Source organism: Centruroides vittatus, unplaced genomic scaffold, assembly GCF_030686945.1.
Source record: "Centruroides vittatus isolate TY-2023 unplaced genomic scaffold, ASM3068694v2 contig_717, whole genome shotgun sequence".
NCBI classification, from domain to species: Eukaryota; Metazoa; Arthropoda; class Arachnida; order Scorpiones; family Buthidae; genus Centruroides; species Centruroides vittatus.
Window position 1 is genome coordinate 142798 of NW_027122456.1, and position 14855 is coordinate 157652.

At 32.0% G+C, this 14855-nt stretch overlaps 1 protein-coding gene across 1 annotated transcript in view; it reads right to left on the bottom strand.

Annotated features, from left to right (window-relative positions):
- Positions 1-1823: 1823 nt before the first annotated feature.
- Positions 1824-14855, bottom strand: part of LOC136980591 (uncharacterized) — a 33075-nt gene continuing 20043 nt past the window's right edge. The window contains exons 2-8 of the mRNA XM_067276732.1: positions 6904-6967; positions 6157-6242; positions 5416-5508; positions 4337-4396; positions 4160-4243; positions 3665-3941; positions 1824-2155 (exon numbers count right to left, since the gene is read on the bottom strand). Coding sequence (XP_067132833.1) covers positions 2019-2155; positions 3665-3941; positions 4160-4243; positions 4337-4396; positions 5416-5508; positions 6157-6242; positions 6904-6967 — 801 coding nt within the window. The 3' untranslated portion in view covers positions 1824-2018. The remainder of the gene's footprint in view (positions 2156-3664; positions 3942-4159; positions 4244-4336; positions 4397-5415; positions 5509-6156; positions 6243-6903; positions 6968-14855) is intronic.

Genomic DNA, 14855 nt, shown 5'->3' on the forward strand with positions numbered 1-14855 from the left:
ATGAAAGCCTTCTATTCTTAAATACAAATCAGAATGAATTCAAAGCTTCGTATGTGACGTTTCTTTGCTCTTTAATAAAAGTATCGCGAGAACGTAATGTATAATTTTTGAAGGACCTCGCATAGGTTACAGCTTAGGGCCTCTAAATTCGGTTCCGTATAGCGCAAATATTTAAAATTTATTTATATGTTGTAAATAAGGACATCCCCGATGAGCAACGAGATTTGCAAACTTATTCAATTATACAACACTATTACAACCTGTAACACTACTTAAACATTTTGGGCTTTCTTCCCTCATCAGTTGTCACTCGTATGCTGCAAACAGTACTGAAAAAAATTCAAAATCACACAAGAAACAATCCCAAAATGGTTTGTAAGTGTGATGTCATTCATTGAGTGACAGAATAATTTATGCTCAGAAACTATTTATTTACTCAACGTTGTTATACTTGCAATACTTCTTTGACAATACGCATTTGGGGCCTTTACTCATCGTGTGATTATGAACGTTGCCTGTAATCACCTGCATCTATTAAGTGACGAGTGAAAGATGAGTGCTGGATAATTTAAACAAGATGCTGCAGGAGGATTAGTGCTGGATAATGTAATCAAGATGCTGCAGAAGGATGAGTTGGATAATGTAATCAAGATGCTGCAGAAGGATGAGTGCTGGATAATGTAATCATGATGCTGCAGAAGGATGAGTCGGATAATGTAATCAAGATGCTGCAGAAGGATGAGTGCGGGATAATGTAATCATGATGCTGCAGAAGGATGAGTTGGATAATGTAATCAAGATGCTGCAGAAGAATAAGTGCTGAAGGGTTGATAGTCTACAAGTCTAAATTGCTTACTGGGAGTGCAGATTAAGTGTCTGTTATGTAAAATTCATTGTTAAATAAAGATTTTATCTTCAAATCTTCTTAAATTGAAGATGAAGCAACCATTCCAGTTGGCATCTAATTTAAATTACAGAGAGAATCATCTATGCAAAATTTTGTCTTTTGCATCTCTTCAAGTTATATTTATACACGTTTTAATCTTTATAATATATATATATATATATATATATATATTAAAATCGTGAAATATTTTATAACAAATTATTACAAGTTAGTAAATTCCAATATAAATAACAACAAGCATTTTCCACAAGCAATTTTCATAAACTGTTTTCCTTTTTGTTAAATGTATAATACTGTATAGAACTAACACGTAATCCTACATTTTGATTTTTTTTTAAATATGATATTGAAAAGACATTACTGTTTATATTAATAATTAATTTTGGGAGTGGGCGATGATTTATGTATAAGCGATTAAATCAAGACCACTCCCAAACGTCATAATTACGTACTACTCCCAAAAATTAATATATTGCCTCGTAAAGAGAGCAACTCTTATCAGTTTCTATATAGAAAAAGTTTCATTCTATACCTTACAAACTTCTTTATCGATTTATCTCTTCAAATTTCATAAGGTAAATCTTTTAAATAATAAAAATTCGAGTATAATGCGCACCATATTCAAAACTATAAGTACACCTTTAGAAAAAGTAAACCGTTAAATTTTCCTAAATTTTTTTAGGGAGTTTAAACCTTATTTTAAGTTAAATTTATGAAAAAATCTCACGGTAAGATTAATATTTAAAAGAAATATAAGGTTGATTATGGTTTACACTTATAGATTCATAGAAGTTTATTGTTACAGTCATAGATTTGATATGTTGAATAGCATTCATTTCTTAAAAATTCTTTAAAAATCTGGCAATAATCTTTATAAAAACCGTAAAGGTCTGAAACTTCTCAGCATTTTCGTGTCTTAAAACTGTTTTTTTTTTTTTTTTTTTGGTGTTAAGCTCGCGAGCTTAATCGTTGTTCCGAAGTTCTTAGTGTCATCAACAGCAGCACGCAACATCACAACTGCTCAACTACTGATTTAAACCCTCTTTTCGAGAAATATAGTTAAACAGAACGGGTATTGAAGTGTGTTATATTAATTTACCATTAGAAAATGTTAGATCATATGCGCCATTTCGGAATTGTTATGAGCAATTTCTGTTTCTAAGAGATGAGTTGCTGATAATCTTCGTGGATGCATTTCTTCGTTTTCTCCTCTGTTGGTAGATTTTGTAGAAGAATCCCGTTCTTTTTCTAATATAATAAATATAAAAAACAGTAAAAATTATATATAATTTATCAATTTTTAATGTTTCTTTTTAAAGTTATTTTAAGTCGATATTCGTACTCCTTCCTTAAATCGCCACGCTTACTTTAACTTTTACACAACACCACGAATACTTGTAAATTTATCTTTATAATTTCTAAATAAATGTTTATTTATCAAAATATTGATATTTTGAATTAATAATACACTTAGAAATAATAATATTTATATATTTCATTGCAAAGCATTTTAAAACTTAAAGTACTTTACTTGAATTTTAAAATTCATTAATATATAATTAATATTTTGTAAACTTGTAGTGTTCAAATGTGTAATATATAAAAAAGAAAATAGAAAATATTTAATTCGAAGAGTAAAATTGTTTACTATATTCTCAATATAATTTATTTATTCTAGTTTATAGAAAATGCTATTAATTAAAGTTAAGTTAATTCGTAGAGAAATAGCGCAAAAAGGCCAAAGCAGCCCATCGTAAATAGTACGAAAGGCCATAGAAAACAACTTATAGGCCAAAGAAATTAATAAAATAACAGTATTTACTGTCAAATTAATCCATAAAAACAGTATCGAATGCCAAATTAATCCGTAAAATATAGTATTAAATTCAAATTAGTTTATAGAAAGGAATAAAGAGAAATTAATTACTTCCGCAGCACGTACTCGTGTACTTAAATATAAAAAGTTTGTCATTCGAAATTAAACGTCACCTAAGTTACTTCTATAAAGAAACATCACTATTAATATTAAAAGATCGATTAAGTCGAACAAATGGAACTCATTAAACTTTTAAAACTTAATATCGGATGTTATAGAAGAAAATATCCACGAGAGGTTTCTAGAATCCCATTTATATCCGGTTGTTATCGGATCTCGTTAAATCTCAATTATACATCATCTGTTTCAGTTTATTAGTGTTTACTTTGAAATTTTAACTTAATGAAATGATTCAGGTGTGTCTTATTAAAATTTACAATGCTAGTAATAAGTCGATTACGTTGAGTAATTCTCAATGTAATTACTATAATGTATTCGTGTGTCATTGTATACTTCTAAATTGTTTAAGATTTACACGTGATATTTTAAATAGTTAATAAATGCAATAAACCTTTAAATAATTTCATTATCTATTTGCATTTACTGTAAAATTAAATTCTTCTCTTCGTTTATCTTTTCTCGTCATACTGTATACGGCCTTTATTTCTTATAAATTATCTTCATTCCTTTTTAATTTCCCTCTCCTCAAGCCAATTCCTTCCTTCATCATCATCATCCTACCCAATTCCTCACTCTCCTATTCCTAATACTTTCTGTTTTGTAAGCACTAAGAGGGCATTTAATTGCAGTGTTTAATAAGAGAGCCAAACAGGCCTGACAGACAAAAATTTGGGTGTCCAAAGCAGCAGGTTGACGCTTTAATAGCAGCTAGAATTGTATTATATTATATTAAAGGAATTATAGAACCAATATTTATATACCCGTAGACATCTGATTTATCTTTTTCGGTGGGTTCTGATGAGGAATTGAAGCGTCGTCTTCATTAATAATGACATCTGAAGGTTCGTACGAGCTTGGTTCCTCAGTTATAGAACTCAGATCTGTTGGATGAAAACTCTTCGTTGTAGTAGTCGAACTGGATGTTGTGGTTGATGTTGAAAGACTTGTAGAAGGTGCACCATTCTGAGATTTGGAGATGGCCTGAGGTGCGTTATGCTGACTTGGTATATTGCTTAAGAATCTCACCGGTGGTACAGCCTTTAAAAATTAAATTAACGTTTATACAATCTTTAAATTTCTCCCCTTTAACCGAGCAAAAAACGCAAATGAAGCGGAAAAAAATATATATATATATTGATATTACGTCATAATTTTCTTTTATTTGTCGTAAAATTTTGACGTCATAACAAATAGAAGTCTTAAAACAAAGTGTTCATACCGGTCGAAGGTGTGTTGACCGGAGATGACCTACTTACTTGATTTCCGTTGTCGGCTCCTGCTCTTCCTCTTCCTATCAAGTAATCTTGATACTGTGAGATGACACACAGTAAACAGTAGATCTAAATAATTAAAAAAACAAAAAGAAAAAAAAAGATTTTAATATAATAAACATTAAAAATCAGTAAGTTTACGTGTTAAATACAGTAACTTACGTGTAAGCCACACATGACGAAATCGATGACGAATAATATAATTTTTATAATATCCAAATTCTGTAAAATAATAATAATCAGAATTTAATTTATTTTTCTTTTATTTCATTACGCTGTTCCATATTTCATTCACAAACTCGCTCTTTCATTGATGCTTCAGTGTTATTTATTACACCATTCTGCTATTTGGTAAATTATCTGTTAAGCGTAAAGTATTAAAAAATGGGTTAAAAAGGGTAAAAAAAAAAGAAATCGAAATTTTTTGATTGATGATACGTCAACACTGTTTACGCTTTAAAAATAATTTTGATTAAGCTTTATTATTTTTTTAAAAAATGATTAAAATATATATTTGACGATCACTTTTAATAAAAATGTGTATCTTTTTTTGTATGTGCGTGTGGAAAAAAAATCAGTAAAAGTGTGTTTTTTTACGTGAGAAAGGTCAACGAGAAATATATTTTCCGCGTGGAAAGTCAACAGAAATATGTTTTTTTAATGAGAAAAGTAGATTAAAAGTATATTTTCCGTGTATAAATGGCAAAAATACATATGGTTTTTGGATGAAAGGTCAACAAAATATGTATTTTTGAGGAAAAAAAAAAGTCAATGAAGATATCTTGGTGAGAAAGGTTAACACGAGAGGGGAAAAAAACATTATCAGAAAGGTCAACAAAATATGTTTTCCTTGAAAAAAGGATGATTTTTAGTTAAAGAAAATGATTTTATATTAAAAAATTTATCGATTAGAACATAATAATTTGACACCGAATTTACTAAAAACAATAAAAGTTCTTGTATATTAAACGCCGTGTAGTTAATTTATTTAACTTTAAGACATATTTCAATACGTTCAACCATGTTAAAATTAATTATAATTACATTTTATCTTTTAACCCGGACTTAATATATCGATACATTAGTGTAACGTATAAATTAACCTTTCACCAGTGAAACTGTGAAAGGCGATCTTTTCGATATTGTTCAATTTGCTAATTATCCCTAGAAAATCAATTGTAAAGCTGAAATAATGAAAGCGTTACAATTAGTAATCTCCCTATTTTCTGCATTAAACTTACTGTATCATTGATGAGATAGAAAGCGAGGATGATATCCAATAAGGTTGTCATAGTAACGGCGACGATCCATGGCAGCAACATCAGACGATTGTCCTATCTCAGAAGACAAACAACTCAGTAAATGACACTGGAAACGTTGATACTGAAAACTTTTTGTCAAACTAGAAACAGATTACGAGTTAAATAGGAAAAAAGTCATTTAGTATATAAATAAATGGTCCTTATAAAATGCAAAAGAGCATATAAAACTGTAAGAAGAAGAGGATAGTTAATTGAAAGTACAGTACGCCTTCGTAGGAAATTATACTTAACTTAATAAAATCTTTATATTACCATTTAATTGTATGCCCAAACTTTTTGAATGGTGGGCCAAATCGTTCGTAATTCGCCAAATATTCTGTATATACTATAAGTAAGCTTAATTTTATCATTTATAATGACCTTTAACGTGTACTGTCAAGAGAATGTGGCCTGGGGCTTATTGACTTGAGTACTATATTGGTACAGTATGTAGAGTACGTTTTTATTCTGTTAAAAGTAAAGCCCATGCTACACTGTACTATACTACAATCATTCTATACTTTACCATACTACAGCCACTGTGTTCTGTGTTGTATCTGTCTTTTATGCTGTTTATTGTGGGTGTGTGTGTGTGAATTGATATCAAAAATATATTATCCCTAATATAATTTTGGAAAATAAAAATTTCCTTTTGGATATAACTCAATAGAGTTTACCTACCACACATAGTCCTATGAGTAGTAGTACAGAAGTTAGAACACATAATGCTGAGAAAATAAGCATCAATGTAGTTAGTATGAAGAGAGCTGTAAATATAGAAAGGTTTAAAATTATAATATTATTATAAAAACAATACGTCCATACCGGACTCTTGCTAATTCGGCCATTTCTTCCCAGATCGGTCAACGTGCCGGATTACCGAGTGTGCGAAGTCTCGTCTCTCTTTATTATTTATTATTTTTTAAAGCTGTAACTTAATTTAAAATTGTTATTAACTTTAATATTACAAGTTTATATATTTAAAAGAAATATACACGAATGGGAGAGAGAGAGAGAGAGAGAGAAGCATTAAAACCGGGGTGTGCCGAATTAGCGAGAGTACAGTGTATTTAACTATTTAAAAAAAAATGAAATTCTTATTTTCTTAAGTATTTCTAAAGAAAAAAATATTCCATTCTTTACTTTCGACTGAATTAAATATATCAGAAGAAGGGGAAATAATAATTGTTTATCTCTTCATGACAAGTTTATCGATTCAGTTCATTCAGGAGCGCTTGAACGAATTTTATGTTCGGATAAAGATGACCTGTGAAACATTCTTTAACTTAAGACGATAAAAGTGACAAGAGAGAATAATCACTTCATTACGTTAACACTATAAGATAGTAGGGAGAATAATTGAGTGTATATATCCGGATAAAGGGAGAGGGTGGGACAGAACCATTCACAATTCAAAACTCCTCTTACCTAAAGATTGTTCAACATCTTTGATTTGGAATGCTCCTGCTGTTAATACTGTTATGTAAAACATCTGAAAATTAGAAATAAATACAGGAAATTAATTAATTACAAGAGGATTTTCTTCGTACGGGGTGGCCCAAACGTCAGTAACCCAGACGAAGCGTGTGGATGCAACGATCTCACTCTTTCTTCTAGTTTCAACCGATCATAAAACTACATACCCAGGTTAGCTAACATTCGGGCCACACTGCACGTAATTCTTAATTACACTATTTAGAAAAATAAAAGTGTAAAATATCTGTCGAAGTTTCCGTTATTACGTGAATTGGTATTCTTATAAACATCTCGCGTAAGGCCTGAGAGGGGCATAAGATATGGAGAAGGCCAGTCAAATATGGGAATTTTTGACATATCTCTCCTTAATTCTGTCCTGAACGTGACCAGCCACGTTAGAGTCGTGGGTTCGCACCCGAACAACAGGCTGGTCACGTGTTGTATTCTGTGTTCTATTCACGTGTCTAACACGTAAATAAAGACTGGTTTCTTATAGAAAATACTCCTGTGAGGCAGATCTCCCCTGTACATTGTGCTTCCTCATCTCATGAATTTATTTATTAAAAATAAACCTCATTTTGTCTTTTACTTTCCAGAAAATAAAACAAAATGTACTTAAACTATTCCTCTAGAGATCTTCACATAAAAAAATAATAAAATGTCATTAAGTACATTTTTTTATAATAATTACTTCTTGAGATTTCGTTAAAATAGATGTTATCCTTATTTTATTTAAGTTAAAAGGTTAAAATTAAACGAAATTTTAAATAACTTTTAGATAAATATATAATGTATATCAAAATCAGTCATTTGAGCGCTTACCATGAATAATAAGTAATTGTTAGAACGAGTTATGAGATGCAAATTAATCAATAATTAAAGTTTATAGCTTAATTAATGTTAATTAAACTTATACAAGTGTATAGTTTACTGAATAAATATTAAATTAATGATAAATGAGGTAAATTGTATATCTTCGAATCGTAAGAATATACTTCTAAGTGGCGTAGTGGATAAAACCGCAGAAGACTGGAAGTTAGTCGTGGGTTCGCGCCTCACCAACGAGTATAACGCCATTTTCCCATGGGAAGTCATTCCGGGAGCCATTGAGGCATTTACCTTGTTACATCTCTTGTTGCTATGCCACACCTCATCAACCGAGTGAATAATACAGCTGAAACATTGGTGGATCAGTTGTACTGAAAACAATGGTGGTGGATTAGCGCTCCCAAAATCAGCTTGCATGTGCAGTTTTCAGCTGGCACACGGATTTTCCCAGTTTTTCAGCTGGCATGTGCAATATTCCGGGTTTTCTTCATGTATCTGACACCGAAATACAGGCCAATTCCCTAAAGAAAGGCCCGGGAGGCCATCTCTTCGTAGATTTCCCATGTATTGCGTTGCCTCATTTCATCGATCCAAGAAATTCATGTTATTACTCTAATAAATTCCAACAATTTTCTTTTGAATTTTTATTATTATCTTTTTTTAAAATAATGCAATTTTCCAGTCATTTTATGTAAATAAAATCGATTTTAAATTTAAAACATCATATCATATCGTATATATTGAAAAACGTGAAATTGCTTCGGGGGAAGATGAAGTTAAAGAGACGTCTTTTATGACCCCAAATGTTTTTCTTGATCATTCAAACTGATAAAATCCACGAAGATTACGTGATCTTATGATGTAAATTTACAGATATGGCGTGATGTGTTCGAAAATTTATTCCCGTTAATGGCCTAGGAAGTATAAATGAGAACATTGTCACATGAGAACGGTGTCACATGCATCGCATGAGTGCGCGCTTGACGCGTCGCCTCGCGCACCAATTTCCGTAATTTAAAACAATAACGATCTATTTGTTTTATTATTCTTCGTTAAAATAGTAAATTGTTTCTCCTACCTCGCGGAAGATAAAACAAATTTATTATTACGGCGATTAAATCGTTACTGTTAGAATAGACAATAGTATGTACACCGCGCGACGCGACGCGACGCGACGCAACGCGACAAACAGAGCGTGCATTATTAGCACTTATTTACTTTAAATATGGATCCGTAAAATTTTATTTATTTATTTATTTAATATTTTAGTACTGTAAAACTTGTTTAAGACGGAACTTGTATAAAACGGAAACCTTCAATAACGGCCACCTCTAAACGACATCCATACAAAACTGCCTGTAAACAACGGCCACCTCCGAACAATGGGCAATTTTTTTTTACGTTCCCGTCAGTGGCCGCCGTTCACAGGTTCGACTGTATTTGTATTTTACATTAAAATAACATAAATTTTATTTTTTAATAATTATTCTTCTTCTCAATTTATTGTTAAAATTAATTTGTTTACACAAAGCTCGGTAGTCATTGTATTGTCCGTGTAACACAAGATTACTTCATTAAATAAGATGGAGGAGAAAATGTAACTTTAGTGAAACTAAATCGAAAGGAGAATGTCGACAAAAGATCATCGCCGAGGTTATAATGTTGATGTTAGATTTGATATGATTAAGCCACGTCTTTATTGACCAGCAGTAATTATACAACCAAGAATAATAATAATGGAATAAGTCATTAAATCAATTAAAAATTTAGTCATTTTGTTCAATGCATGAGGTCACGCGCGACAAGATGGTCCCATTTTCTTCTTCTTCTTCTTCTTACTCTTTCAATAATAAAGCCTTCATCAGGCCCGTCGTGGGTTCGACCAAGCTCACGTGATAAGGGGCCCGGCGTTTCCGAAACGAACCACCCCCAAAAAATTCTGGGATTTTGGCCTCACGGTTTCGATCCCGGATCCCCCAGTGGAGTAAGGAGCTAACATCTTTACATACCGATGTAGGAATGTAGGAGAATGTGAGAAAGTAGCGATGTAGGAGCAACGTAGGGGTGTAGGACCAATACTATTTGAAAGATTTTACAATCTTTTCGGAGTAGTTGCACATAATCCCCCGAGTTACTGGAAGCAAGGGCGCTTGGAAGATTCCTATCCCTTCGCAAATACCGTCGAAAGGAATAATTATTTAAGACATAAATTCTTATTTTATTAAGTCAGACATTTTTTTTCGATAAAATTAATTTGTTAAAATAAAAATAAATGAAGCGTTTATTCTTCAGAGAGTTGATACACATGAAAAAAGATTCGTTTTCATTCCATTGATTGTAAGCAGGAATTTCCCTGATTAAGTTGTCTTGTGATTGGGGGCATTTGGGACTTCATGACTTCAACCGACGATTGGCCAGATGTAGAATGATGTTGGAATTTAATCAAGGACCAGCTTACACGATTACACAAGTTTCGGATATCGAGCGCTCCTTCTCCACAAATGTGAAGGTTCCATAACCGATTACAAGTAAAGCTGTAAATTACTTCTGTCATTTATCTTCAGCAACACAAATTTATCAAATTAAATTGTCTTTTTTTTTATTATATCTTTTCGGAGAATGTTAAATATGCTAAAAGAAAGTCATCAAGAGAATGGGCAATTACAATTGCTGAAATCTTAATAGTCCTAATAGAAAATCTCCTAATTGTCTTAATAATTTCAATTCCATTACTTGAAAAATACTGCGAAAGCTTGATTTTGTATGCAAATTAATTAAATGCATTTAATTGAAAGCTAAATTTTAATTATATTTTTCTTCCTCGGTTTAGCGTGTAGAACCATTAAAAGTCTAAGAATCTTTATAGACGTGTAATGGAAATTCTGCTTAAAGTGAATTGGTTTGATAGGATGAGTCACGCAACACAGGAAATCTATCAAGGGGGTAGAGTTCTATGGGAAACTGGCCCCTATTTAAATTCGTTTTTTTTAAATCTCTTCCCTGTGGGCTCTAAGAGGGCCTTTCTGCAAGCTCATTATGGGTTCTGCTAAGCCCCGGAACCCAATATATCCGGACGGATCAAACCCCGAAAATTTCTGGTGTTTTCGATACCGGGTCACATAGGGTGCCACCTTAATCGCTCGGCCATCCAGCCGTCAATTCTTATGTAGGTATCACGCGCGAGAAAAAAACCGGAAAACAGCACATCGTCAACTCGAAACCCAGATAACTGTACGTGGCAGCTTATTAGTCGGGTGCGAACCCAATACCAGTGTATTTAATGGTGTTATCCATTCGATTACTGGTGGGCTTTCTTCTCAAACTTTTAAACTTCATTTACGTACATGCCTGGCAAAAAAAAAAAAAATATCCAAAGTTTTGTTTTCGGTTTTTGATAATTTACTTTTTTATTTATTTTTCCCCTTATTTTTAAGATCTGAATTTTGATATAAAAATTGAACGTTATTTTGTAGATTACATTGTAAAAATGTAGCAATTTTAGTACACGTAAAGCCCCAGGCAGGAAAGAAATGCGTGTAAAATTCTTTTTTTCAATAACTCATAAACTCTTTGTTAATGTGTCTGTCTGTCTGGACTAACTACAACTGTGCGCATTTCATTGCCCAAAATTTCCAAAAAGAAACTTAATGTCTTGGAAAAAAAAAATCAAATTCTATCTTGATGTTTGGTTAATGAAGTTTTTTAACGATCAAAACTCCAAAATTGTCTTTCTTCTCTAACTATTGGATGAACTTTCGGACATTTATCTTTTAAATTGAAGTAATTTCAGTGTGACAACTTTACTATAGCAATGTATGAGTGCAGTAAAAAAAACATATCTATATATATATATATATATGAAAATTATCTTATAAAATTGTAATTTTGATTAGAATTCGACTTCTCTACTAACATCTTAAAGTCTAAATGTCTGACCAACTCCTTAGAATTTAGGATAATCTCTTGATAATATTAGATACATGTATGGAATTGTTAAACTTTGTTGGTCTGGTGTCTTGAAGCATTCGAGAGAAGAGAGAGAAAAATGGAAATGAGAATGAGAGATAGAGATGTAGAGGCAAGGTAGAGAGGAAAGAGGAGATAGGGAGCGATCTCCAGCACAATCTAGACCAGAAAGTTCTATTTATCATTACTGCTACAGGTGACGGCATTTTCCCATCTCTTACCTATGCTGGTCGACTTCCTATTGCAATTAGATCGGCTCATATTAAATGTAATTGTGACTAGACATATATCTTAGAATACAATGTATTGGTTGCTGGTCGATCCCACTGATGCCCAGTAGATAAAAGCACTGAACACAGGTCGTTGTTCACTGGTTCAAGCTTTAACAACGGCTGGCTCGTGGAATTTTTTGAGTTTTCTTCGTGTGTCTAACGTCTAAATAGTAGCCAGTTTCCTTTAAAAAAATGTCTCCCCAGAAGGCACAGATAATACATATGAATTCCTGTGATAATCGCACACGTAATTAGTATTAATTGTGTTGGTATAGAGTGTAAATATGCTGGTGCCTCTTGTTAACTATTCAATAATTTAATAAATAATGCCCTAAATTGTAATATTAATATTTTATTTTATGCGTTTAAAAACAAATTTCACTTCCTAATTTACTCTTATTGTATAATTTAGCACCAAAACCAGTTTTTAAATCGACCTTATGAAGCCTGGTCTAGTTACAAATGTGAAAAGCTGCCGATCTCTGGAAGCTGCATAAAAATGTAAGTTTTTCTACAAAAACAAATACTGACAAATTTTCAAACAAGAGGCCCTAAACTATAATCTTATATTGTGGGACCCTAAGCTATAGCTTGTGTTAATTTACATACACAAATACGCAAATCCAACTCTGGATCCTATTCACTTGAAGAGCACATTAGTGGCCGACACTGGTTTGTCGTGGGTTCGCTTTTGAATGGCTGGCCACGTGGAGTTTTTCGGGTTTTTCACGCGTACAACACCTAAATAGATGCGTGTTTCTCATTTAAATTACTCCTTTGTCAGTTTTCTATAAGTCAAATTTTATAAATAATTTATTAGGCATTAAGCATTACTTGTACCCGAAACAAAACGAATAAATTCGATTTTATTCAACCAAAATTAATTTTTATTTACTTGTAATAAAAATAAATTACTGATTACAATGTAATCGAACTACTTCCAATATATTACAAGCTCCAGGCGAATTCTTCTTCATAAAATAAATAACCACGCCCCGTGTATCGAATAACTCTCTATAATTTCCTTCACTAATTAATCATATTTAACTTTATAGTATTTTAGACTTAGTAAACACTAGTGTTGTGTTGTGTTACAAAGGCACTTGGCAAGTTTTCCATCAAATTTTTTTTTATTCAGTTTAGTCGACTAAACTGAATAAAGAAATTTGATGGAAAACTTGCCAAGTGCCTTTGTAACACAACACAACACTAGTGTTTACTAAGCCTAAATTATAGAAAGAGAGACAGTTTCATCAAACAAATCAAAATATAGTATTTTAATTTATAAAACAGTCGAAATGAAGTTTACCACGAGACTGGCACTAAATCGAGTGTGGCACTAAACCGAAGAAACTAAAATTTGAGCGAGGAAGACTTCATTTTGACTAATGTTAAGCCATAAATCACAGTATCTGAATAACGCAGCAATTTACTTTTTTACAATGGTTAACCGACTTTTGGGCCTCCCCTGCATTTATATAATTTTTAAAATGAAGTTTACAATACAGTATTTAGTTAGTCCTGGAATCAGAGACGAGCCGCCATTTTGGAACCATAGGTAACATTAACACAATATTTTACTACTTTGGGTATACATTTCATTGTGTTTTAATATAAATTTATACAATTCTTCATTTACGGTCGTAAAGAGAACAGTTATATTATCCTAAACTTATGGCTGTAAATTCGGTTTGGGTTCCTGTAAATGTAATATTAATTAACAAAGTGATATACCCAGACAGACAACAGAAATAGGGGATTTTACACGTTCAAAATAGAAGATTTATATCAGCGGTAAAGGGGAGGGAGTTGTACAAAGCGAAAGGGGTGTATAAGCGAAAAACAAATGTGAGAGGCGTTTTATACAACATATCAATGGAATTTTAATTAATAAACATAAAGAAATTGCATTCAAAACGGTTATAAAGAGCATCTTAGTGTTCATTTTAATGTTCACGTCATTACTCAAGGTAGCCCAAACGTCACTTAACCCAACCTTTAAGAAGAATGTAAAAATTTACGTAAAAAAATCCATCATCAATCATTTCATTAATAAAAATTCTATATTAATTTTTTTCTTCTCCTATAATTTACTATCAGCGGTTTCATAGCCGAGAGTGAAACCTTAATTAAAATGATCTTTAATTTAATTTTAATTAGTTCAACTATTTGTTTAACCTGTTTTTTTCTTTAGTGTTCGTCTCGCAGTAGTTTAATTTAAGTTATAATATATCCTAAATAAATCTACTACAGAGGTACTTAGCATTTCTTTGATAACATTAAACGTCAAAGGAGGAACCATTTGTTTTTTTTTAATGTGCCATACAAAACCAACGAGTAATTCTGTTTAGTAATCGAAGTGGATGCCCGGGAGCATTAACAGTGCTCTATATAAAAGGTATACACGACTCCATTAAGCGAAATTCTCTTACCGAAACTCATTTACTAAGCTCACTCGTTAGTGGTTTTGCCAAAATGTATGATTTTTCTATGGCCTCCGGGCATTCCAAACCCCCTTTGGCTGTTTATACTTCGACAGTGTCGAGTTATTTATCAGGGAGTGTCTTACAATACCTTACCTCCTATGATTTCACAGAAAAAAAAAATGCACAGAAAATACACACAAAGAGACGAGATTAACGAGGAAACTGTCAACCCCAACACTACTTGGTATATAAATATAGGGAATTTATGCTTTTTAATGCCGTTTATTTACAATATTTTTGTAGGAATTTACGGATATTTTTCATTTAGAATCAAGATTCACTCCCAATGGAAAAATCGTTACAATGTATTTAACACTTCAATTATTAATTTTTGCGTCAGTTTGACGTCATA